Source organism: Grammomys surdaster, unplaced genomic scaffold, assembly GCF_004785775.1.
Source record: "Grammomys surdaster isolate TR1022 unplaced genomic scaffold, NIH_TR_1.0 125896, whole genome shotgun sequence".
NCBI classification, from domain to species: Eukaryota; Metazoa; Chordata; class Mammalia; order Rodentia; family Muridae; genus Grammomys; species Grammomys surdaster.
The window spans coordinates 630,853-654,287 of record NW_021620720.1 but is presented as its reverse complement, the minus strand read 5'-3'; the positions used below and the strand labels follow the sequence as shown (position 1 = coordinate 654,287).

At 43.0% G+C, this 23,435-nt stretch overlaps 1 protein-coding gene across 1 annotated transcript; it reads left to right on the top strand.

Annotated features, from left to right (window-relative positions):
• The first annotated feature begins 1,885 nt into the window (after nt 1-1,885).
• Iqch (IQ motif containing H) lies at nt 1,886-22,932 on the top strand. The gene is made up of 5 exons (XM_028752355.1): nt 1,886-2,003; nt 10,630-10,703; nt 12,501-12,539; nt 21,521-22,072; nt 22,801-22,932. The coding sequence occupies exons 1-5, from the start codon at nt 1,886-1,888 to the stop codon at nt 22,930-22,932; spliced, it is 915 nt and encodes a 304-aa protein (XP_028608188.1).
• The last annotated feature ends 503 nt before the right edge of the window (nt 22,933-23,435 follow it).

The following is a 23,435-nucleotide window of genomic DNA, read 5'->3' as shown; positions in this document are numbered from 1 at the left end:
TGAATTTGTTACACTTCCCACAGTTGTTACTTCTTTTCAATCTGTGAGAAGTTCCCTGACTTACAGTTTCCAGTAGCTTTTGTACCACTAATGTCCTGGGACACTAAGTAACACTAAGTGTTCCAGGAACACTAAGTAACACTAGTAAGTCTGTGTTTCTTGCGTCAGCATCATCTTCCTCCTACATGAGATTAGGACGAGTGAATGAATCAGTCCTTGCTTTAGCAGATGACAATCACTGTAAGACGAAGGTAAATCTAGGATCAAGGCAGCTAGTGCAGAGGGAGAGAAATCACCAGAGAACACATGGCGTATCATATTTGTATTTACTCAGTCAATTAGCTCTCATGTATTTATGGAGTACTTGTCGGATGTCCGGTTACTGTACAAGGTAATATTAGTGTCAGGAAAGCAAAAGTCACAGAAATGTGTGGATTCTCAGGGGGTTTGATGCTGTTGAGTGACATCTAAGACCCACTCCAGGTCTGTACAAGTTCAGCATGAGAGATGAACAGCATCCGAATCAACAGGATTCCTCAGGGTTTCTTGAATTATCTGACAAGATCTCAGAAATGAAGCTCCCCACAGAGTCAGTGGTCGAGAATTCACGTGTCGTAGCGCACCGACCCGAGTCTAGCCTGCTTCCCTGGAAAGCATGCATGGCTCTTACACGTGGGTTTGGGTATGCACAGTAAAAGATATTTATGAAAACAAAGCATTTACTACTGTAACATACAGAGCTCGTTCAGTCCTAGTGAAACCTGACTGATCTCAGAGGCTTAAAGCTGTGACTGGAGCGCTGCTCGGCCCCGACATCAGGGCACAGACATGTCTTGTGGGAGCTTCAAGACTTCAGATCCTCATGCTCTGAGCTTGACCATTTGGGCAGGTCTGGGCCAAAGATTGTAACCCTTCATCTACAATAAGAAAAAAAGATCCTCCCAGAAATGATTGTGCTGTATGCAAATGAGGCTTCTCTTGGAATGAGATGCAAAGTCTCAAGTCTTCTTAGGAGTGCCAATTTCTTCAACTTAGTCCATCTTGGTTTTAGTTTATGTACTAGGAATTTATTGAAATAGAAAGTTCTTCACTTTTTTCTCTATTGGATAAGAGCATAAGAACCTTAAGCCCCAACAGAAATGTGTTGCGGGTTCCTGGGTTTCTGACATCAAAACAGTAGACAACAGACACGCACTGTAAGGGAAGGTCTGTCCCTAACATGGGGCTTTGTGTAATTATTCACCTGTTTATCCCATTAACAATGTGTCTTGCTCTTAAGAAGACTTTGTTGCACCCTTGATGATGACAAGAAATTGTACACCAGTCTCATGAATTACTAACATGTTGCTCTAATCCAGCCTGGCTTTCATAACATCTGGTGATATGAGCATGTCTACAGATAATTTTTTAACAAAATGTGTGTGATTAGAACACTGGGTATATGTGTTCAAGTACACAGGTTTTCTTTCCTTCAGAACAAAAGAATGCCTTAGTTATTAAGAATGTGTGCCTCATATCCATGAATTTCAAAAAGTACAGTAAAATCACCAATGATGGAAAACGCCCTAAGTGTAAGGAAGTTTCAGTTTGTCTTGAAATTATATTTCTACCTAAAAATGACATTATCTTAGTGCAATTTGATTTCATATTACTGCAATTGGAAATGATTTCTCCCTTGGGTTAGTGTATTAAGCTTTAAGTGTGCTATAGCTATTTTTCATGGAGAAGATTAAGGCACTAGAATGTCCCTTTACAAACGAGACGATAAATGATGTCACCTTACCGTTGTGTCACCTGACTGTCGTGCAGCTCAGACTTTGTACAGTTGCTTAGAGTCAAACTCACGGTTTGTTGTGTGTTAACCTTCCTCTTAGGGATCTTAAGCATGATTGAACGAGGGCTGATCCCCCCAACAGCGAGGATTACCTTTCAGAATCCACCTATTAAACCCCAAGCAATTCCTCTGCATAATTTTGATGAGCATCGTAAGGTATCAGTAGAAGGTAAGACACTCACACCTCTGTGCTTAGCTGGGATCCTGCAGGAAAGGCCTCCCCTTCAAAACCTAGACTGCTAGACCTTTAATCCTCCGTTATAGAACTGGATGAGAGGTTAAAGCATCCTGAGTTTATCTGAGCACACAAAGCAACTGAGGCTCTCCATGCAGAGCCTGTGCGCTCTGTGTTAGAACGTTGGTATTTTCAAGGGCTTGTAGCTGGTTGGGGAAACAAGACAAAAATAGTAAAGAACTAAAAATTAAAATCAGAGCACTAAAATTGAAATGCGCTCTATTGTTTGCTGTTTGAGTGTCCTTTTAGGATGTGATTGAAAGCCCTCACTTCTTAATTAGACTTGTCTTCTTGTTTTTAGTGAGGGTATTACTTGTACATTGGCAATACAAATCTTTTATCAGCTATGTGTGTTGAAAATATTTTTTTTTTTACTCCGGCTGAACATTTTTTTCTTATAGTGCCTTCTTAAAATTAAACTTTTCATATTGAGATAATTGTAGATTTACATGTGTTTGTAAGAACTAATAGAATTCTTTGCATAGTTTCCCCCAGTATTAACAAAGCAGGATATTATAACATGGTATCATCATCAGGGCGTACTGAGGATAAGACAGGGCCTTGCCCATGGTAGACAAGCACTCGTCCACTGAGGTATATGCTAGTCCCCATCCAGGATACTGATGCATTCAAGACTGGACTATTTCTATCACCACGTGGATAGAGCCCCACCAACTTCCTTCCATATCCCTTCAGTCCCTGACATCCAAAAATCTGTTCTTCCTTGTATAACTTTGTAAATTCAAAACTGTCACGTGAATGACAGGACGGAACCTTTGGGCTTTGTATTTTTCCACTCAGGACAATCTCCCAGCCTGTGGCTTTTGTTGTTGTTGTTGTTACATGCTGACATTTCCATGCATGCATACAACATACTTCGGTCATATACACCTCTGTTATCGCTCTTTTGTCTCCCCATGCCCTGCCCTTACCCCTTCCTTTTCCATGCCAATAGTTAATTCCCTTTGATCTTTCATATCCTCTCCCTATCCTGGCTTCTCCTACATATGAGAAAAATAGGAAATCCTTATCGCTATAGGAAATAAGCTGGTCCCATTAATCTTCTAGCAAAAGGTGTAATTTTATTCTCCTTTATGTCTTTGTAGGACCAGTGTGTGTGTGTGTGTGTGTGTGTGTGTGTGTGTGTATTTAAATCTATTATCTCTTAATAGGCAGCTACATCTCTAGTAAACTGATTCTGAGCCCTTTGTTTATACATGAAGAAGTGATATGGCTGAATCATATGGAACTTGTGTTTAATTTTTTTTTGAGGAATTCCACACTAATTTCTATAGTGTCTGGCCTAATTTATATCCCCGCTGTTGTGAATAGATGCTCCTTTTTCCTCGCTGCATCCTCCACGGGGACTGTGGAGTGACTCACTGTGAGTCACTGAGCATCCGTTCCTATAGTTACAGGCCACTGGTACTTGACTGGAAACACTCTCCTCAGCTCAATTCCTCATCATTTTGCCTGAGTATTTCCTCCTTTGTTGTCAATCTTTTGAGTTCCTTATACACTCTAAACATGAACCTCCTATTGGATGAGCAGCCATGGATCTTACCCTATTCCGTAAAGTGTCTCTTCACTGTGGATTGTTTCTTTTGCAGTGAGAAAGCTTTGTAACTTCATATAATCCCATTTGTCATGCTTTAATAGTATTTCTTGAAATATTAGCTGTTGAGAAAGCTCTTGCCCACGCCTAGGTCTTGAGTGTTTTCCTGGTTTCCTCAGGCAGGTTCAAAGTCTCAGGCACGTTAAGGTCTTTGATCCATTTTGGTTTAGTTTTCGTACAGTGTGAGAGGTAGGGATTTAGTTTCAGTCTTCTTATGTAGATATCCAGTGTTCCCTCCACCATCTGGAAAGCAGACCATCTTTTCTCCAGTGCTTGTTTTCGTATCTTTGTTAAGAATCAAATGGTTGCTTCTGCTTGGGCTTATTTCTAGTTCTTCTATTATGTCTTTTAAAATTCTATGTATGTGTGCATGGTGTGCATATATGTTTTGTGTTTAAAATTCTATGTATGTGTGCACAGTGTGCATATATGTTTTGTGTTTGGGGGGCACATGTGTATGCAGGTGCACATGTTTATATGCAAAGTCCACTTTATTTGCTGAGGCAGGGTCTCTCACTGAACACAGAGCTACATGATTCCAGTGAGTCTATCTGGCCACCTTGCTCAGGAGAGCTGCCATCTCTGTATCTTGAGTCCTGGGATTATGGGTGGCCACCATGCCTCCCTGATTTGTATGAGTTCTAAGGATATGAACTCCCCTCTCCTGCTTGCTGAGCAAGTGTTTTTCTTTTTTCTCCCCACAGAACTATGTTCTCAGTTTCTGTGTCTGCTTTTCGATGGTGGAATGCTGTTTTAGTTACTGTGCTTCTGGAGTATAGTTTGAAGTCAAGTATTATGATAATTCTACAACTGGTAGTTTTGCTTAAATTTTTTTTAGGGTTCTTTTATGCTTTTATATGCATTTTAGGTATACATATACCTACTTCTGTGACGAATGTTATTGTAATTGTTTTCCATTTTTTATTTTCTATTATTTTATCTTTTAACTTTTTAATTGATTCTTTGTGAATTTTACATCATGCACCCCAATCCTACTTATCTTCCTGTTCCTTCATATCTAATGTCTGCACTTACAACTTCCCTCCAAAAAGAAAATAAAAATAAGAGACAAGCAAACATAAAACAAAACAAAACAAAACAACAACAAAAATATCTTGTCCACTTATCAGTGAGTGCATAGCACGTGTCTTGTTTTGTGACTGAAGTACCTCACTCAGGATGATATTTTCAAGTTCCATTCATTTGCCTGCGAATTTTATGATGTCTTTGTTTTTAATAGCTGAGTAGTACTCCATTGTGTAAATGTACCACATTTTCTGTATCCATTCCTCTGTTGAGGGACATCTGGATTCTTTCCAGCTTCTGGCTATTATAAATAAGACTGCTACGAACATAGTGGAGCCTGTGTCCATATTACATGTTGGAGCATCTTCTGGGTCAAGAGTGCTATAGCTGGGTCCTTAGGTAATACTATGTCCAATTTTCTGAGGAACCACTGGACTGATTTCTAGAGTGGTTGTACCAGCTTGCAATCCCACCAACAATGGAGGAGTGTTCCTCTTTCTCTCAAAAGTTCAGAATTCCCAAGATTCAATTCACAGATCATATGAAGCCCAAGAAGAAGGAAGACCAAAGTGTGGCTGTTCAGTGCTTCTCAGAAGGAGGAACAAAACACCCTCAGGAGGAAAGACGGAGACAAAGAGTGGAGCAGAGACTGAAGGAGCGGCCGTCCGGAGACTGCCCCACCTGGGATCCATCTAAACCGACACCAAACGGACGCTCCTGCTTGCCGACAGGAGCCTGATATGGCTGTCCCCTGAGAGACTCGCCAGAGACTGACAAATACAGAGGCGGATGCTCGCAGCCAACCGTTGGACTGAGCGCAGGGTCCCAGACTGAGGAGTTGGAGAAGGGACTGAAGGAGCTTGAGGGGGTTTGCACCCCATGTGGGGAGCAACAGTGTCAACCAGCCAGACCCCCCAGAGCTCCGGGGGACTGGACCACCAACCAAAGAGTACACATGGAGGGACCCATGGCTCTGGCCGAATATGTGGCAGAGGATGGCCTTGTTGGACATCAGTGGGAGGAGCAGCCCTTGGGCCTGAGGGTGTTCGATGCCCCAGTGTGGGGGAATGCCAGGGCAGGAAGGCAGGAATGGGTGGGTGGGTGGGGAGCACCCTCACAGAAGCAGAGGGAGAGAGGATGGGATAGGGGGTTTCCGAAGGGGAGACCTGGAAAGGGGAGAACATTTGAAATGTAAATAAAGAAAATATCCAATTTTAAAATGTATAATTTCAAAAGAAAAAAAGAAAAATCATCTTGTCGTGGAAGCTACAGTGTGTCACACAGTGTACCCTTTAGTCTATACATCATTACTTGGAAATGTTCATTGTACTGAGCCACTGGTCTGGCCTCTGCTATACCATCTACACTGGATCCTCACGAGGACTCCTCTCAGATCTCCTGCTGTTGCCCTGTGTCGTGGAGATCCAGAAGCCAGGACTGGACTGCTCATGCACTCCAGCACCAACTCAAAGCCCTGCATCTGGGCCTCGGTGATAGCTGAGTTGGTCAGCTCACCGGCTCTCCAGCACGCACCACCAGAGCAAACGCTCCAGCACTGCCCCTGTTAACTTACCGGAGTGCCACGTTCTGCAGGAGGTGGGGCCAGCTCTCCCATGCCCATGTCCTTGGAGCTGGCGCACCAGTGTCCACCACCAGGGCCAGCTCTGCTGTGCTGCCCAGGTGAGGTGCAGGGCCTGCTCTCCCAAGTACACAGCTGGTGAGGGGTGGAGCCAGCGCTGCACAGCTCCTGGACATCAGCACGGTTCCATGCGATAGCCCAGACCAGGAATGTCCAAATGGCCTTTGGTGGTAATATGGGCCATAGACGTCAACACAGACCCTCCTACTTCTCACGGCTACAGATGCAGACATGGCTCTCGGCAGCAGCAGCAGCTGGGATGTCACCGTGGCCTCAGTGGCACCACAGCTGGGATGTCACCGCGGCCTCAGTGGCAGCGCAGGCTCCTCACATCAGACTGTTCTCTCCATCTTCACGTCCCCAGTTCCACTTCTCTTCCTAGTACTCAAACCTGTCTGCTGCTCCTTCTCTCCCATCTCTCTGCCACATGCTTGCACACTGTAGTGGCTCCCACGGGGCCTCTACGTTACTGGAACTTTGATGGAGATTGTACTGGATCCATAAATCACTCTGGTAATATGGCCATTTTAACGATGTTAGTTCTGCTGGGTTTTGTTTTGTTTTGTTTTGACTAGTATAAATGGAAATGGTCCTCTGACTTCTTTTTTTCAATGATCTGTTGTTGGGACATGGAAAAGCTACTGGATTATGTATGTTGATTTAGTAGTTTTCTACTTGTTGAAAGTTTTTTTCAGAAAAAGAATCTTCTGGTAGACTCTTTTAAGTATATGGTCATATCTGAAATTATTTTATTTTCTTCATTTCCTGATAGCATCTCTTTCTTTCTTTCTCTTGCCTTTCTGCTCTGGATAAGAATGCAAACACTACATAGAGTGAGAAAGGGGAGAGTCGGCTCCTGTCTCGTCTCTGACTTCGAGTTTTCTCCTATTCCGTGTAGCATTCGGCTATATGTAGCCTCCTATAGATTCCCTATATGTAGCCTCCATTTTGTTGAGGTAAGATCACTTTTCCTAGTTTCTTCAGAGCTTTTACCATGAAAAGATGTTGAACTTTGTCAGAAGCCTTTTCTGTATGTATTGAGATAGCTATAGGATTTTTATCTGATTCTGTGTCTGTGCAGTGTTACAGTTATTATATGCATATGTTAAGCCATGTTTGCACCCCTGGGAGGACTCTGACTTGATCATGGTATGGGTTCTTTTTAAAGTGTTGTTGGATTCAGTTGAAACTTATAGCAATAATTGCCCATTTACTGCCAAGTAATCCTTCATGTTAGCATGCTACAGCCATGGCCTGTCAAAGGATGGGGCTGTTTCAAGCTCTCCCCCATTATGAGACACCTGTGCAAACATTAATGTGCAGGTATTGTATGGCGCATGCACTCTTATCTCTAGAGAGACTGCCTGGGCGTGTGACTGCTGGATCTTACCGGACTTTCATGTCTGCTTCAGCCACTCACAGTTACATCCAGACCAGGAAGTGGTTTGGGTTCAACCATCAAAGATAATTTTTAGATGCAAAAGGAAAAGGAATGTCTCTTACTTGTGCTGATATTCATTCTCTGTGTCCTTTGCTTTCTCATGTTCCATGTGTTCCTTCAGTATTCCCTTCCTGTGTAGTTCTTCTAGACTCTGGATACGAGTGATACAGTGTTTTGATTTTCTTTCATCTGGGAATGGGTTGAGTTCCCATCTTTTTTCCTAAAAAAATTTTCTTTAAAACTGCTGATTAAAAATGTGATTATTTGTAGTTTTTAATGTGCATTGGTGTGTGTGTGTGTGTGTGTGTGTGTGTGTGTGTGTGTGTTTCAGTCGATCCTTTATCCCCTAGAACTGAAGTTACAGACAGTTGTGAGCTACCAAGTGCATGCTAGGAATTGGGTCCTCTGGAAGAGCAGCCAGTGCTCCCAGCCGCTGGACCATCCTATGCAGCCATTATCTCTCCTCTGTAGTCTCCTTCTGTATCTTCTCTCCCTTTGGAAAGCAATGGCGTAGATGCAGGCTCTCTCATGTGGTCCCACGGGTCTTTGGGCTCTGCTCACTTCTGTTCACTCTGCCTTGAGTTCTCAGGTTGGGTGATCTCTGTTATAGCTTCCAAATCACTGATTCCTTCGTCTGTGTCTTTGAACTTAGGTTATTGAATTTTTAACTTTTTCCATTTTCTTTTCATACATTCTAATTCTTTGTAGAGATTTTGTATGTGTTTTATTTGTTTTATGTGTGTAATTGCTTACAGGTACATTTTTATGAAGGATGTTTCATGATGTATGATTGTTTTAATGTTCATGTATAATTTTTGATCTTATGTGATACTGACCTAAGCTCCTCCCTCATAATGTTTTTCTCACATTTTTATTTAGCAGATACATAAAATGTGACATGTTAATGGACAGTGTTATATTTTGATACATATATGCATTACATAATGTTTAGTGTATACATAAATGTTACATGTTAATGGACAGTGTTATATTTTGATACATTTATGCATTACATAATGTTTAGCAGATACATAAATGCTACATGTTAATGGACAGTGTTATATTTTGATACATTGAACGTTGGACATTGAACACATTTGTCTCCCCAAACATTTCTCATTTCTATGTGATAAGGACTTTTAAATTACTTTCCTGTAGACCTTCAACATATCTGGAATACTATTGTCTACTCTCACTTTACTGTCTGAAATAGCCCAGCAAAACTTACTCTTCTTAACCAACTCTGTGCTGACCAATTTCCTACCAACTTGACACAGGCTAGAATTATTTGGGAAAGGGGCCCCTCAATTGAGACAATATCTTCATAAGATTTGCCTGTGGGGCAAGTCTGTGGGGCACTGTTTTGATTAGTGGTTGATGCGGAAAGGCCCAGACCATTGTCAGTCTGCATCCTAAGCAGGTGAACCCATATCAAAAACCAGGCTGAGCAAGCCTTGGGGAGCAAGCCAGTGAGCAGCACTCCTCCATGGTGGTAGGAAAATGGTGGTGGTGGGCATGTTTTCCCTTAATCTATCAGGCGACATGACAGCCACAAGGAAGGCAGGGAACGTGACCATCCAGGGATAGGATCAATGTTCTTATTTAGACACGCTTAGACTGAATACTTAGCACGTTGACTGTGCTCGGTCGGTCCATTGATAAGCATCTCTCCTTTCCTAGCCACCTAAATATAGTTAACGATTGAGACACTTAAAGCGACTGTCCAAAATTAACCTTTTAAACTGGTGAATCTAGATTCAAGACATCCGTCCTATGATGAGACAGAGGTGGGCTGCAGAGTCCAAAGTGAGCAACAGTAGAGTGCAGAGGTCAAGGCAATGCATCTCAGGCTTATTTTGAGGTTGGTGGGTACTGTGGTGTGCTGGACAGCATAATTGTGAACTGACACAGGGAGACTTGCTAGAAGCCAGGGGAACCAGAGAATGCGTTAGACTAGGCAAGATGCAACAGACAAATCCCTTGTGTGGGAGGGTATGATGCTCTGAAATTCTTGCTACTTTTAAAATGACACTTGAAAAGATTCCTCATAGCCCAACTCCAGGCTGAGAAACCGAGTCCCCAGTGAGCGAAGCTGTACTTTGCTATCATTTATTAAGTGTTGTTCAATGTCGGCTGGATTTTCAAAGACTGTGGTTATAGAACTGACAGAAGAGAGGGTTGAGTTGGAGGACCTGGGATGGAAGAAGGCCCACTTGTTTGGATTTAACCGTTTAAGTAAATCATTTTCTTGGTAAGAATAATGACAGGGTGTTGTTCTCCCCTAGAACGCCGGGCCTGAGCTATCTGCAAAGCGTAGCTGAGTCTGCTGCCAGGCAGCAGGACAGATATGACTGAGTGTTATTGCCTATAGGTTAAGTAATCTCAAAAATAATCTTTATGGTGTCATCCACCATATCAGTTCTCCCGAGTCAGTTTAATTTTTAGCCATATTTTTAATAGCTACCCAATAAAATAATCCATCATATGCAACTATATTAATTATCTTGCACATAAACGTGGGAATCTGGCTAATTAAGAGAGTCTTCTTTCAAGAGACAGATTTTTCTCTCTACTCTTCCTGCCTTTTAGATCTAGCTTTCCTCTAGGCATTTTGTACAAGGTGGGCTGACCTTGTGTTCTAAAGAAGTCGTTGCCTGATCATAGACTTCGCTTTGGAGACGAGAATCCCAGCGGTGTCGCAGAATGGGTACAGGAAATGCAGGTAGTAAGCATACAGTAGATGCCGGCCATCTGCCTTTCAAGCTCAGCCCCATAGGATGCACAGGTGGCTCAGCCTGTCTCTCTGGAAGGAGTAATGTGGTCCTGCCTCTGTCCACAGCCTCCTTTCCTCTCGCTCACAAGCCACGCCCGGTTCCAGAAGTGGAGGAGCCTTACCAGAAACCAAAAGCCAAGGTATTCGTATGTCTAATACAGAAGAAGGCACGCTGCCTGTGTGATTCTGTGTAACACACACTGTAGAGTTGGTCCTCTCACACGGAGTAAGCATTATTTCCGCAGCTCTGAGGGAGCTTTTTATCTTATTATGGTTGTTATTAGTCTCTGTGGTGTTATGGGTCAAATGCAGGGCCTCCCATATACTAGGCAAGAGCTCACCACTGAACTACACAGTCAGCTTCTGCTTTAAAAGGGAGAACGAATGCACAAGTCAACTCTGCAGGACCCTGTAGGCAGGGCCTACGATGAGCAGAGCCAGTGCCTTCTTTGAGATTTGCAGCAAGCGGTCAGTCTGTGCGAGCAGCTGCTCAGAGACCAGGAGTCTGGGGAACAGTAATCCACATCTCCATCTGTAGTGAACACGGTGGGTTACTGAGAGGCGTTTGCCATATCTCGTTTGTCCTCCAGGTTTTCACAGAAACCCACATGGAGACAAGGACAGAGACTGTATTCTCTAACATTAGCCCCCACATGACAGTGTAATCCACTCCCCTGAAGATGTCCCCAGTTTAAAGGGGCTGGGCTTTTTTTTTGTGTGTGTAGGTTGTTTTCTCATTTTAAGGATCACTGACAGATTTAGGATGATTAAAACTTTTCTCCATCAAAAGGAGACATCTGACAGTACTTGTGTAGTCATGTTTTAAGCTGTTCTCATGAAAAACAGGAAGGGATTAGAAGTGACTGCAGGGAAACGAACCCCTCTCTCTCAGAGGAGGCTGCTACCTGTCCTCCCTGCCTGTGGTGCCCAGACATCCTCCGGAGGAGCTAGGTGCCTTTTCTACATTGGTGGCCATTTCCCCTTAAGAGATTGCCAGGCTGCTTATGGAATAGCATGTCATGTGACAACCCAGTTGCCATGGCAAATATTTGTGTTTCATGAAGAACGTGGGTTTAAAAAAAAAATCGATGCAAATGGCCAAATCCCAAGACAGCCAGGCCTTCAGGCGGCGCTTGGCCCGCACCGTTATTGTTTCAGATTCAGCTGTTTAACAGGCTGTGAGCGGCCCATGGGCTAATAGTGTGCATAATGTCTCTAGGCCCGGGCACCTGTTTAGATTCTCACTCCGAGTACGCAGCTCTGTTCTATACGGAACAAATCTACAGGTAACACACATATCATATCATAGTGAGTTTTTAGCCAGTAAGCAGTTTGCCTCAAAAAAAAAAAAAAAAAAAGATGATGTCTTTTCTAAATGCTGATTAGCACTGGCATTATTCTGGTGACTTGCAAAGGCTTCCCCTACTGTTAAAAGTAGTAAGATTTAAAGGCTGTGGCTTCAGGTTGGTGCATTTCCAAACTGACCCCTTAATAGCGGTATAGTAAACTGGGCATGGATGTTAAAGGTGAAGAGGAAAGCAGAGTGCCGAGCTCCATATCGGAGCTGTTGCAGACCCTCGGCCAGGCTCCCGGCCCAGGCACCATGCCACAGTCAAGCCCCTTTGGACGAAGGCCTCTTGGAGTGCTGCACCCTGGAAGTGGGACCCAGCATCTGATTATAACTGTGTTTGTAAACCTTTACTTTCTCAAAGCCTTTCCTCAAAGCAAAGTGGGGCTTGGCGTACACAGCGTTGATGTCTGGGTGTGGGAAAAGTCTTCTAATTGTTAGCTCCTGCCCATGTGGGTAGGGAACAGCGGGCCGGTGGGGGAAGGGAAGGAAGGCAAGGGGTGACCAGGGCTCTGGGCCTTCTATTTGCTTTGTAAAACTGCCTGTGACAGTTATTTTAATTTCAACTGTGTCTCATTCTTCATTGTAGGGGAAAGTCAAAAGGTCAAGAGGACAGCCCAGTAGGAAGGTCTGTAATTTGTGTGACTAGTTGGAATTTGGGATTTGTCACCTGATGTCCCTTTCTTTTGCTTCAGGGCAAAAGTATGGGAGGCCGCTTGACAGCCGGAGTTGGCAACAAAAGTTCTTTTGCGCTTCCCTTCTTTATAAAAGAAATTAGACCATGGTTAAAAAAAATTTGTGGTTTTCGGAAAGTGAAAAACATTTCTTTGCTGTCTATGAGGACTGAATCATGTCGCTGTCCAAACAAATGATGTCTCGTCCTCAAAATGAGGCTGAATTGTATGTTTTTAGCATGAAAGATTTTCATTTAAGAGAATATTTACAAGGAAGCAAGATGTTAAAAATGAACGTAGTAGCTTACTGGCATTTGCTGACGTGTGTACACACGGACATTTGTACTTACACAAACATGTATGAAGGGGTGTGTACGCGTACTACTGCACTTGTAAAGTAGGATGGGGAGAGAGAATTTAAAGTTAAACTGTTTGTGACAACCAAGGCAATAACAACAACAACCAAAAAAAAAATATATGGAAAAGTGAAACCGTCCCCACAGTATGGAGCACACTCCTGTGAGCTCTGTTCCAGCAGGGCCGTGCACTAGCAGGAAAACCAACCCTGCACTTGAAATATGCTGTGCTTCCTGGCATCCAGGAGTGCCTCCTTTCAAGGAGGGAGCCGTCTTCTCCCGGTTCCCAGTGCTGGTGCAGGAAGGCTGGATCTGCAACAGTGGCTGCAGACAGACAGTCCTTCTCACCCAGACATACTGCTCCCGGCTTTGATGCAGTAGCAGGAGCTCTCAGTGTGTAGACATGGTCAGCTCTACTCTGTACCTAGAAAAGAGAACGCACATGAAGAACCCCAGAGCTTTATTTATCTAGAACACTTGGAAACCACTCACGTGGCTTCAGCGCGTCCTGTGCACATGGCCCAATGTGCCTCCTATGTCCACTGAACCCTGGGGATGACAGAAGAATGTCTGCTGTCACTGCCCCTGGCCAGCCAGAGACAAAGGGCAGTATGAGGCCTATATCCCAGGTTAGCCCTTTCCTAGGGGCCAGTCTTCCAGATATTACTAGTAGTGTAACTGCAGTGCTAACCTCACTGGTGCCGGCTCTGTGCTGGTCTCTGGTGCTGACCTTCGGGGGGCTGCCTCCCCTGTGTTCACATCTCCAGACGGTAGGTGCTGTTATTCCCATCTGCCTAGGAGGAATTAGACAGAGAGAGATAAGTCATCCAAGGTAGATGACAGAGCTGGTACAGGGAAGTGATTGTTTGATTGTTTGACTCCCAAACCCCAGAGCATGAGAAACCTACAAATGTCAGTCATTCACATTGATAATCCTTCTAAAATGTAATCACATGTCTCCTAACCAGTGTACTTTGTCCTTCCAGTGCCAAATGCTTAAGCGATACGTTTGTCTTTGCTTCCTTCCTTATCCGATAGCAGGTGTCCTGTCTGCTGTCCTGTCTGCTTTTGTCAGCTTCAATCTAGATAGCCTGCTCTGTTTTCTAGATACATTAAACAGATAGTCAAAGACTGCTGGGCGTGGTGAGGCGTGTCTGTAATCCCAGCATTAGGGAAGCTGGGGTGACGGTGATTTGTTTCTTCATCATGTGTATAGTGTTAGTTTCTTTAGTATCTTTCCAGTATAATCTGATCTTCTCAGTGGAAACTTAATATTTTATGGATACATTGGCTGTCAACTTTTTTGTCAGACAACCTGGGCAGCATTGACCTTTTCGCTGCTTTGATCTGTCCCCATTTTCTTTTATGTATATAATATATTATATTGAATATATAATTATTTTGTATTTAATATATTTATATATTTATTTAAAAATTTTAAATTAAAATAAGATATTTTAATTAATATTTTAATTTAAAGTTTAAATGTAAGTATTTTATATAATTATTTAAAATATATAAATATATTATATATGTAAAAGGAAATGAGAACAGATCAAAGCAGTGGCAGTTCAATGCTGCCCAAGTTGTCTAATATGGAGATATATCTATATATCTATATCTATATCTATATCTATATCTATATCTATATCTATATATATCTATATATCTATATCTATGTCTATGTCTATGTCTATGTCTATGTCTATGTCTATATCTATATCTATCTATATCTATATCTATGTCTATATATATCTATATCTATATCGATATCGATATAGATATCGATATAGATATCGATATCGATATCGATATAGATATCGATATAGATATATAGATATATATTCAAAAGCCAGTTAATGTTTGCCTGTCTTCCCCTCTGCCTCTCCGTCTGTCTATCTCTCTGCCTCTCTGTCTATCTCTCTGCCTGTCTGTCTGTCTGTCTCACTACCTTTCTGTCTCTCTTTCTATCACTGCCTCTCTGTCTCCTTGTCTCTTTTCGCTCTTCTCTGACTCCCCGTGTTTCTGTCTCTTTATCTCCCTGTCTGTCTGCCAGTCCGTCCCTCTGTGTGCGTGTGTCTCTCTCTTATCTCTGTCTCCCTGTCTCTCTGCCTCTCTGCCTATCTCTCTGCTTCTCTCTCATAACAGTTTATTTAAGTAAGGTGAGGGGAGGGGCGGAGTCCCTAACAGGAGACTGCAGAATCTTTTAGAAGTTGTTTTAATTTCCCCTTATAAATTGTTCCTCCCACCTAAGCATTTTGGCATTAAGCTTTCAAGTAACCTTAATTCTGTGCTTTTACTTGAAAAGTATTTTTTCATGGAGGAAGTAATTGGCAAAACAAGGAACTGTACAGGTTTTTTCCATAATCTTGTTCAGATCGCCTGGATATTTATTGCTTGTGAATAATCTCATTCATACAGATCAGAGAAGGCATTAACTTATCAGCAATTAACAAAGTCATATTTATTTTTCCCTTGTCTATTTCACTTAACACACTTTAATGATTACTCATGAAAAAATAAAGTCCAGAAAGGAGAAAAATGCAAAATATGGGAGAATCTGGTGACATCCGAGTCCCTTGGCACCGTGTAAGCCTTGGCACGTTTCCGTGTTCCCATCAGACCGTACTGTGTCTTTAACTTTGATTTTATGTTAATATTTTTATCACAAGCTTGTACAAATGTTATTAAAATCTCACTATATAATATTTTGTACTTAAAGATATCCTATAATATTAATAGCCATTATCATGTTGTTCAATATTAAATTATAAATCTTACCTGATGACAGGACAGCTTTGTGCTATAAACTTAGTCCAGGTGGCTCTGAAGATAAACTTAATGTTGACCCGCAGTGGCTCCTCACTGACTTTCCCTCATGCATTAGACAGTCGACCACGGTGACAGCCAACGCAGCAGTGACTGAGACAGACAGAATCCTCGCCCTCCTGAGACATCCTAGTTACTGAGGAAAACAGATGATAGACATCTACTGCAATATCCTAGAATGGTCCATGCTTAGGGAAAAGAAAGCAGAATACTCCCAGAAAATGTGCCTGAATAGAGCATCGTAAGACTAAGTGTTCTTCAGTGATCTGTGATAGCAGACTTTCCTGAGGAAACATGGAAAGCCAAGCTTCCCTTGGGTAGCAATGGTGATCCTGTAAAGCCCAGCTTTCCCCTGTCTCTGCTGGGGGGCCGGGGGACGGAGCTGCTGTTCACCCCCAGCTGGCTGTGCTTCCTGTGCGTATCCCCAGCAGGCTTAACTCATCCATCACCATCGTCCCAAGTGGTCCTTAACTGTGCCACACTTTCTGAGAGTATTTGAAGGGTATCAAAAAAGCTGAAATCAATGCTGTCGTGAAGTAAAGTGTGCCTCTGGAAAAGGGAATTTCACATTTGACTGAAAACAGACCCCATCTATTTAAAATGCCTCCCTGGACCTTTCATATGGATTTGATGGACTGGGTGTTTTGTTCCAGGAGGGCTCACCTAAGAATGGGGACTTCTCTTCAGGCTGGGTTTCAGAGCTGAGGAAGACCTATTTGAGTACAGAACCTTTGAAAGGACTTGCTGGAATTATTCTAGAAAACTGCTGCCGATCTAAGGCCTTTGCCCTCAGTTCCTCTCCATCTGTGTCTCTGCTCACGCATTCCTCTCTGCCTTTTCGCCCCTTTGCACGGGCTGTACACTCTGACACAGGTCTTCGGGAGCTGTGTCTCACCGTCTAAGGGACTGTCGTGCTCACGCACACACATCAGAATTCTTACTCTTGAGTTTTCTCAATCCTGCACAGCAGATGGTATGAGTAATTTGTCACCCATTTTTGGTAGGAAGTTGCTACAAATAGTTTTCTGTATTAAAAATGGAAAAGAAAAATCTCCCAGGTCTTTTTTTGTGGTCAGAAAGTGCTAGCAAAGGTTGTTGCATTGACTTCACAGTTTTACTAGCTCCGGGAGTTTGTTTAAAAAGATAATATTAGGTTGAAGATGTGGCTTGGGAGGCATAGTGCTTTGTCTGGCATGTACAGCTGCCAGTACTGCATAAAACCAGGCACGGTGACAAATCTCAGCACCCAAAAGGCAATGGCAGCAGGACCAGGAGTTCAAGGTTACCTTCAGCTTCATAGCAAGTTAAGTTTGAGGCCACTGCCCAAACAGAAACATCAGAAAAAACGTAAAAGCCAGCACATGTAGGAGGAGTCCTCCCTTTAGTTCTGTGTGTTTCAGGGATATTTAGGAATGTGGTCATGTCACTGTCTTGGGGGCTCCACAAAGCAGAGTTAAGATCTCACACCATGCTTTTACCTTCTCTGGGTGTCAGTTTCCCATCTGTATGGCAAGCACTGTGGCAAGGGGAGACACTGGGAAAGCTCTCTGTAAGCATCTCCTTTTGCAGATGGTAGAATTGACGTCCACAGGGGTAGTGTGTTGCTTGCAGTACCCATCAGGCAGTGGCAGAGCTTGAGTCTGAACCCAGGTTAGAGGATGTCAGGGCCACATCTTGTTTTTCTGGGTCCATGATAGTCTCCTACTATGCAGGATGAATTTTCTCAGTGTTTCAGGGAATTACCTTCCATCCCTAATGGATGCATTTTGGTGATTGAAAAACCAAACATTGGCTTCTGCAATAGAGAGTGTTGTAGTCTCTCCTTCCAGGGATTGGAATGACTGTCATTCTATAAAGATACCTCCATAGCAGATTCCCCAGGTATCCCACTACTCACAACCAGGAGATCAAGCTTGGAAATATTAGGACATCAATGTGATATGTCCATCTGCTGTCCATACATATATGAAAATGAATTTTTTCAATTAGAAATTCATCTTAGCTTGGTATGGTGGCACATGCTTATAATTTTTAAAAATGTGTATGCACACGGCTGTTTTGTTTGAATGCATGTCTGGTACCTGCAAAGATCAGAAGAGGGCGTTGGATACCCTGGACCTTGAATTACAGATAATTGTGAGCCACTCTGTGGGAGTGGAGAATTGAAACTGGATCTTCCAAATTTTATATTCCTTTAGAATGTAAAGCCATTTCTCCAGTCTTACATGCTTGTAGTCTTACGAATCAAGAGGTTGAGGCAGGAGGGTTAAGTTTGAGGGCAGACTAGGTTATATAGTGAGATTCTGTCTCACAACAACAGCAACAATAATGCAAAAGAAACTAGTGTAGGGTTGGCAATGCAGCCCAGGGATAGAGTGCTTACCTAGCATACATAAAGTCCAGGGTCTGATCCCTGATACAAAAAAAAATTAATCTAGAAATAAGTTCTTTTTCCTGAATGTGTTCTTTGCATCTTTGCAGATGTTATTCCTAAATTTGATAGCACATCTGCAGTACTGGGTTCATCCAGTTGCTCTACAGTGGGTCTTTCTAGCACACCTTGTCTTCGTCCTGCCTTCCTCTCCTTCGATTTAGCTTTAGAATTCCCCCTAAATAGCTGCTCCAGAAACTCTAAAAGTTACCTAATTAGTGATTACACTCTGCAAATGAAAAAGCATTTCCCAGCTAGTTGACTCAGTCAGTTAAGAGCAGGATGCTAATAATTAGGCCACAGCTGAAGGTCTGAGCTGGGGCGGGGGCAGGGTTAGTCTCAAGTGTAGGCATTTCATAAAGGGACGCGTGTAGCTGGGTCCCAAGCAAGCGGGGAGGGAATACGCAGATGTCTCAACGCAGCAACGGCAGGAGGAGGAAAACAACTGCTACTTAGTAACGTCCACCAGGAGAGCAGCTCCTTGTCAACAAAAGAGGAAGAAGAAAGGGAAGGGTGGGGAACACCAAGAAGGATACTAGACAGGCTCCTGCAGATGAAGGCAGGACAGGAGGAGGCAAGCCCTGAGGCGTGGCATGGCCGTTACTCAGGGCTCTTTCCAGCAGGCCGTGAAGCCACTGTCCTCACCTGCTCGCTGCGTCTCACGGTGCTGATGCACTGCTTTAATTTGGGAAGCCTTCCTCCTGAGAGGCTTGTCTCTTCTGGCTCTGAGTCTGAAGTGCTCCCGAGTGTGGCATTCCCGGTGACAGATGTACTACAGCTCTGCATTAGCTGACTCCAAACCCACAGCTTCCTGGCACCTGAGTGCTCTGTTTGATGTCCAGGAGCAGGCTTCCTTTGAGAGCAGGTATCTCATCCAAGAAGGTAAAAAGGTATAATCCTTTTGTTCTGAAACAACCCCTGTTAAAGTCTACACCTGCAGTGCACTCGAGGTGACTCTATCAGACGATCTAATCCTCGTTTGTCGATGTTAATAGATACCCTAGATAGACCCAGCCTGTGGAGAGGCATGTTGTCTGAGAGAGATGGAGTCCTTTCCCTTCTGAGCCCCCGGCCTGGCTTCTTCTGTTTTATAGATAGGCCCACTTCCTCACTATTCTCCATAAAAAGAAGGAATTTTGAAAGCATCTGAACATCTTTAAGGAGACAGAGTTCTCTGGCAAATCACCTGTCCACAGCCTTTGCTTCCTGCGGTAGTCTGAGTCTTCATGACTGAACCAAGCCTGTGACTAGAAGACCAGTCAGCTCCACGAGTGTCCATCCGAGACCATCCTGCATACCTGTTCCTCAAGGATGGGGCCCTGCCATTCTCCTCTGAATGCTAACCCTGCACCATCAGAGCCCATCGCTGTAGGAAGGTCGACATGCGGCTACAGGCTTGCTCACTGGCAGCGTGTGCCACCTGCCTTTGACCCAGCCCCACGGGTCACTGTGCCAGCACTGGGGGCTACTAACGGGAACATTCCATGTCAAACTCTCTCCTGCCCATTCCAAAAGAAGAAATTTACTTACGCCTGTAAAACAATTTACATTCTCTTGCTGCCTTGTTTAGATCAGAAAGAGATAATTTTGGCTAGAAGACTTTTTCTGCTCTTATATGCCTTATAACCGTTGTTCAGTTAGAAGTCCGAAAGCTCAATGCTGTTTGAAGTTGGTGTGTAAGGCTAAAGGGACTTTCTCATTTCGGATTGAGTACTTAGGATTTTGACCTGACAGTCTATTTTTCTCCTTAGAACGTAGGAAAGGAATCTGAAGTTGTTTTATTTCTCTGTCTATGTTTGGTTACTGTGTCTTTAGTATAAATATATGTCTTGTCTTACATTCTCTCTCAGACTCTAAGAGAGTATCCCGCCTTGTCCTTATTGATTACGCAGTTAACAATTATTTGAGACAAAGCATGAGCCAGCCTAACCTAGCAGCGAGAGTGTTGCAATAGTTATCAATAAATTCACCATCTCCCCTCTGAGTTTTGTGAAAGTTTTTAAAATTTCAGGGAACAATATAACCCTGTGATTTCATACAAATGGGTATATGTATGTTCGATAGATATGTTGCAGACAATTGATCCCTTAAATCCCCGAGTAAGCAGAAACGGTTGTGACAGTCAGTCAGTACCTTTCTTCTCACCGAGGAGAATTCAGGGCAGAAACAGCCATGCTTTCCTTTTCTCTCCCTCCTCTCCTAGGCCATCGGGGACTCTTGGATCCTGGTGCAAACCATCTCTTTCTAATGAGACAAGTGCCTGTAACTGAAGTGCAGTGAGTTGTTATTGGCAACATGTCCTTCTTAGTGCTAAGGCCCGAGTCTCAGGCCTCGTGGTTGTTAGGCTGCCTATTGGCAGCCCCGTTTTTGTGTTCTATTTTGAGACAGGGTCTCTAAGTTGTGCATGCTGGGCTGGGAGCCACTCTGTGACCCAGGCCAGGCTGATTCATCAGCCTTATTCCTCAGCTGCAGCAGTTGGGATGACAGGCCTACGCCACCAGACCCAGATTTGGGTTTCCTAAAGTGAGGATGATGTTGTTTTTCTATTGTCATCTAAATCTCTTCTGATTTGACTTAGCTTATAAATCATGATGTTTTAAAAATAGAAAAACACTTTTAAAAGATATCACCCGCCCTCCCACCCATAGAGAACTCCTATGGACATTTACACATAAAATAATGTATTTCTCTGTTTTTATGGTTGGATGACAAGTTAAAAGGAATCAGCAACATAGTTCACTAAGATCACGGGTACACAGATAGAAGATAGAATTGTAAGAGGTGATATATATATATATACATATATATGTGTGTGTGTGTTTGTGTGTGTGTATGTGTGTGTGTGTGTGTGTGTGTGTGTGTACTTGAGACAGGGTCTCTCACTAAGTTGTGCATGCTGGGTTTGAAGTCACTCTAGTTTACCTGGATTATCATTTTATACATATAATAAAGACATGTATATAATATGATATGTAGGATACATATGATATATGTATATCTTTATTATTAAGTATACATTTATAAAATGGCTCAAGGAAACAGATTATATAGTATAAACAGATTCTATATCATCCTATATTATATATTACATATAGAGAAATACTTTTATAGCAGTTTAATAGCTTCTCACAAGATATCCCCCAGGAATGAGTTTTAATAACATTTCTTTGACATCCTATGTACATATGTAAAACCAGTCCTAGCAGACATGCCTTCCCATCACTGAGTGGTAATCGATGAAGTGTTAGTACGAATGTATTGATCACACTCTTACAGAGATCATGGGAGAGTTTAACTCTGGAAAACTTTCTTTCCTCAGGGCATGAAGATTACTACACCATCTAAGACTAGGAAATCACCCTGGGATTATGTCTTTTCTGTTTACAATGGCTCCATAGACAGGACAGCCCCAGACTTTTTAGCCTTCAAGACACGTTTCAGATTAATCTGGGGGAGTATTTTGTCTTTCCTGGAACAAATTGAGAAATTTCTCAAGGACTATGCGATATCAGAAGCCAAAGTCAAAGGGAGGAGCCTGGTGTCCCTGCTCCCAGAGTTTGAGCTGAAGAACAAACTAACCAGAACTGATGTTCTGGCTGTGCTGGAGAACCCGGGCTATATCCAGATGCTGCTGAACCTTCCAGGACAGAGGTACAAGGGCCAAGATGGAAAGACAGAGGCCGCCATCAAGATCCAAGCCACGTGGAAAAGTTACAAGGCGAGAAGTACCTTCATTTCTTATCGCCAGAAGAAGTGGGCCTCAGGCGTGATCGCCCTGGCATGGCTCTTACATTGCCACAAGACAAGACTAAAGAGGATCGTGAAGGAATCTCGGCAGAGACACCTGGAGAACTTCCGCATTCGAGCCAAGGTACGCCGGGCTGCCAGCTGTTAAGGCAAGCCTCTTTTCCTAAATATTTCCTGCTCGAATAACTGCAGTTACCTGTTTCTTTGTCTTTCCTTCTCTCTGGCCACCCTCCCATCAGCAGCCTGCATCTACAACTCTCCTCAGTATAAGATACACAAACTCTGTTTGGGCAGAATATTTTAGCCTCAACCCGGAGCCTGGCCTGTATGCCTGCAAAGTCTGTTGCAGTTTCTCTATAAAGGAAAACACTCCTTGTTTTGACCATGGTAGTTGTGTTGGGAAGTCAGTGTTCTACTGCCTTACCTTTTCTATACACACACACACACACACACACCACGAGTGCACATACACACGCGCACACACCTTCTGACACTTTAATTTGGTAGGAGAAAACATCCTCACTTGTCTACGTTGCTGTCACCACTTTGTCAGAAAGTATTTAAGTTTGCAGACAGCCTTTTAATTAGTGCTCACAATTTCATTTATGTTTGCTTTCTCTTTTTTTCATTCATATTCTGTTAATTAAGTGAGCTGCCTCTAATCTTCCCCTGCCAGTAGCATCATGTAGCCACCTAATTAAATTAATTGGGGAAGATGTTTTAAGTATGTAATTAAATCAATTAATATAATTTATGCCTGGCTTAACTGTACAGTGGAAAAACAGCTGAAGTTTGACTAGATGGATCCACTACAGCTTCCTGTCACTGATCAATGCTCTCCTTGCTTTTCAGCATCTGGCAGCCAACTGGAGTCGCATCAGGACCTCCAGGAGGACTATTATCCATATACCATCATTAGGTATAACACTCTTGCCTGCAAATCTATCAGCAACCTCTATTACCCACCACATTATGGCTCCTTGATTGAGTTCAAGGAAGGCCCCTTGTTTTATTCAAATTGGTCTCGGCAGGAAAATGTTCTCGACATGATGAGAGTAATAACACAGGGCCCTCGCTCGAAACGGCGTTTAATTTGGGGATTAAGCAAATAAAGTCATTATGTGGGGGCTGCTATTCAGTGGAGAGGTGATTTGCTGTAATTCGCTTTCATCTGTATGAAATGAACTAAAAAGTTGTATTTTTCCCCCTGAAATAACAGATAATGTTTTCGATCTTCCTTAATGATAGAAGAACACAGGCTTGTGTGTGTTGTTGCTGTTACGCCAATAAGCCAGGATATTGCTTGTACACTGTTTTTAATCAAATGTGCAGTCAAAATGATAAGCTACATTCTCTGAAATTATTTAGTTCTAATTGCGAGCAGATGGGATGTTTTATTTGCACCTAGGGCGCCTGAGCAAAAGGAAATGCTGTGTGAACAGGAATAATTAAGAAGTTGAATAGTGTTTTCTGCGCTTAAATAATCT

Excerpts from the sequence above, each read along its gene's own strand:
- Iqch (XM_028752355.1), top strand. The coding sequence starts at position 1,886 with ATGATTGAACGAGGGCTGATCCCCCCAACAGCGAGGATTACCTTTCAG. Across the intron at positions 2,004-10,629 it reads TCGTAAGGTATCAGTAGAAG|CCTCCTTTCCTCTCGCTCAC; the intron begins GTAAGACACTCA and ends CTCTGTCCACAG. Across the intron at positions 10,704-12,500 it reads ACCAGAAACCAAAAGCCAAG|GGGAAAGTCAAAAGGTCAAG; the intron begins GTATTCGTATGT and ends TCTTCATTGTAG.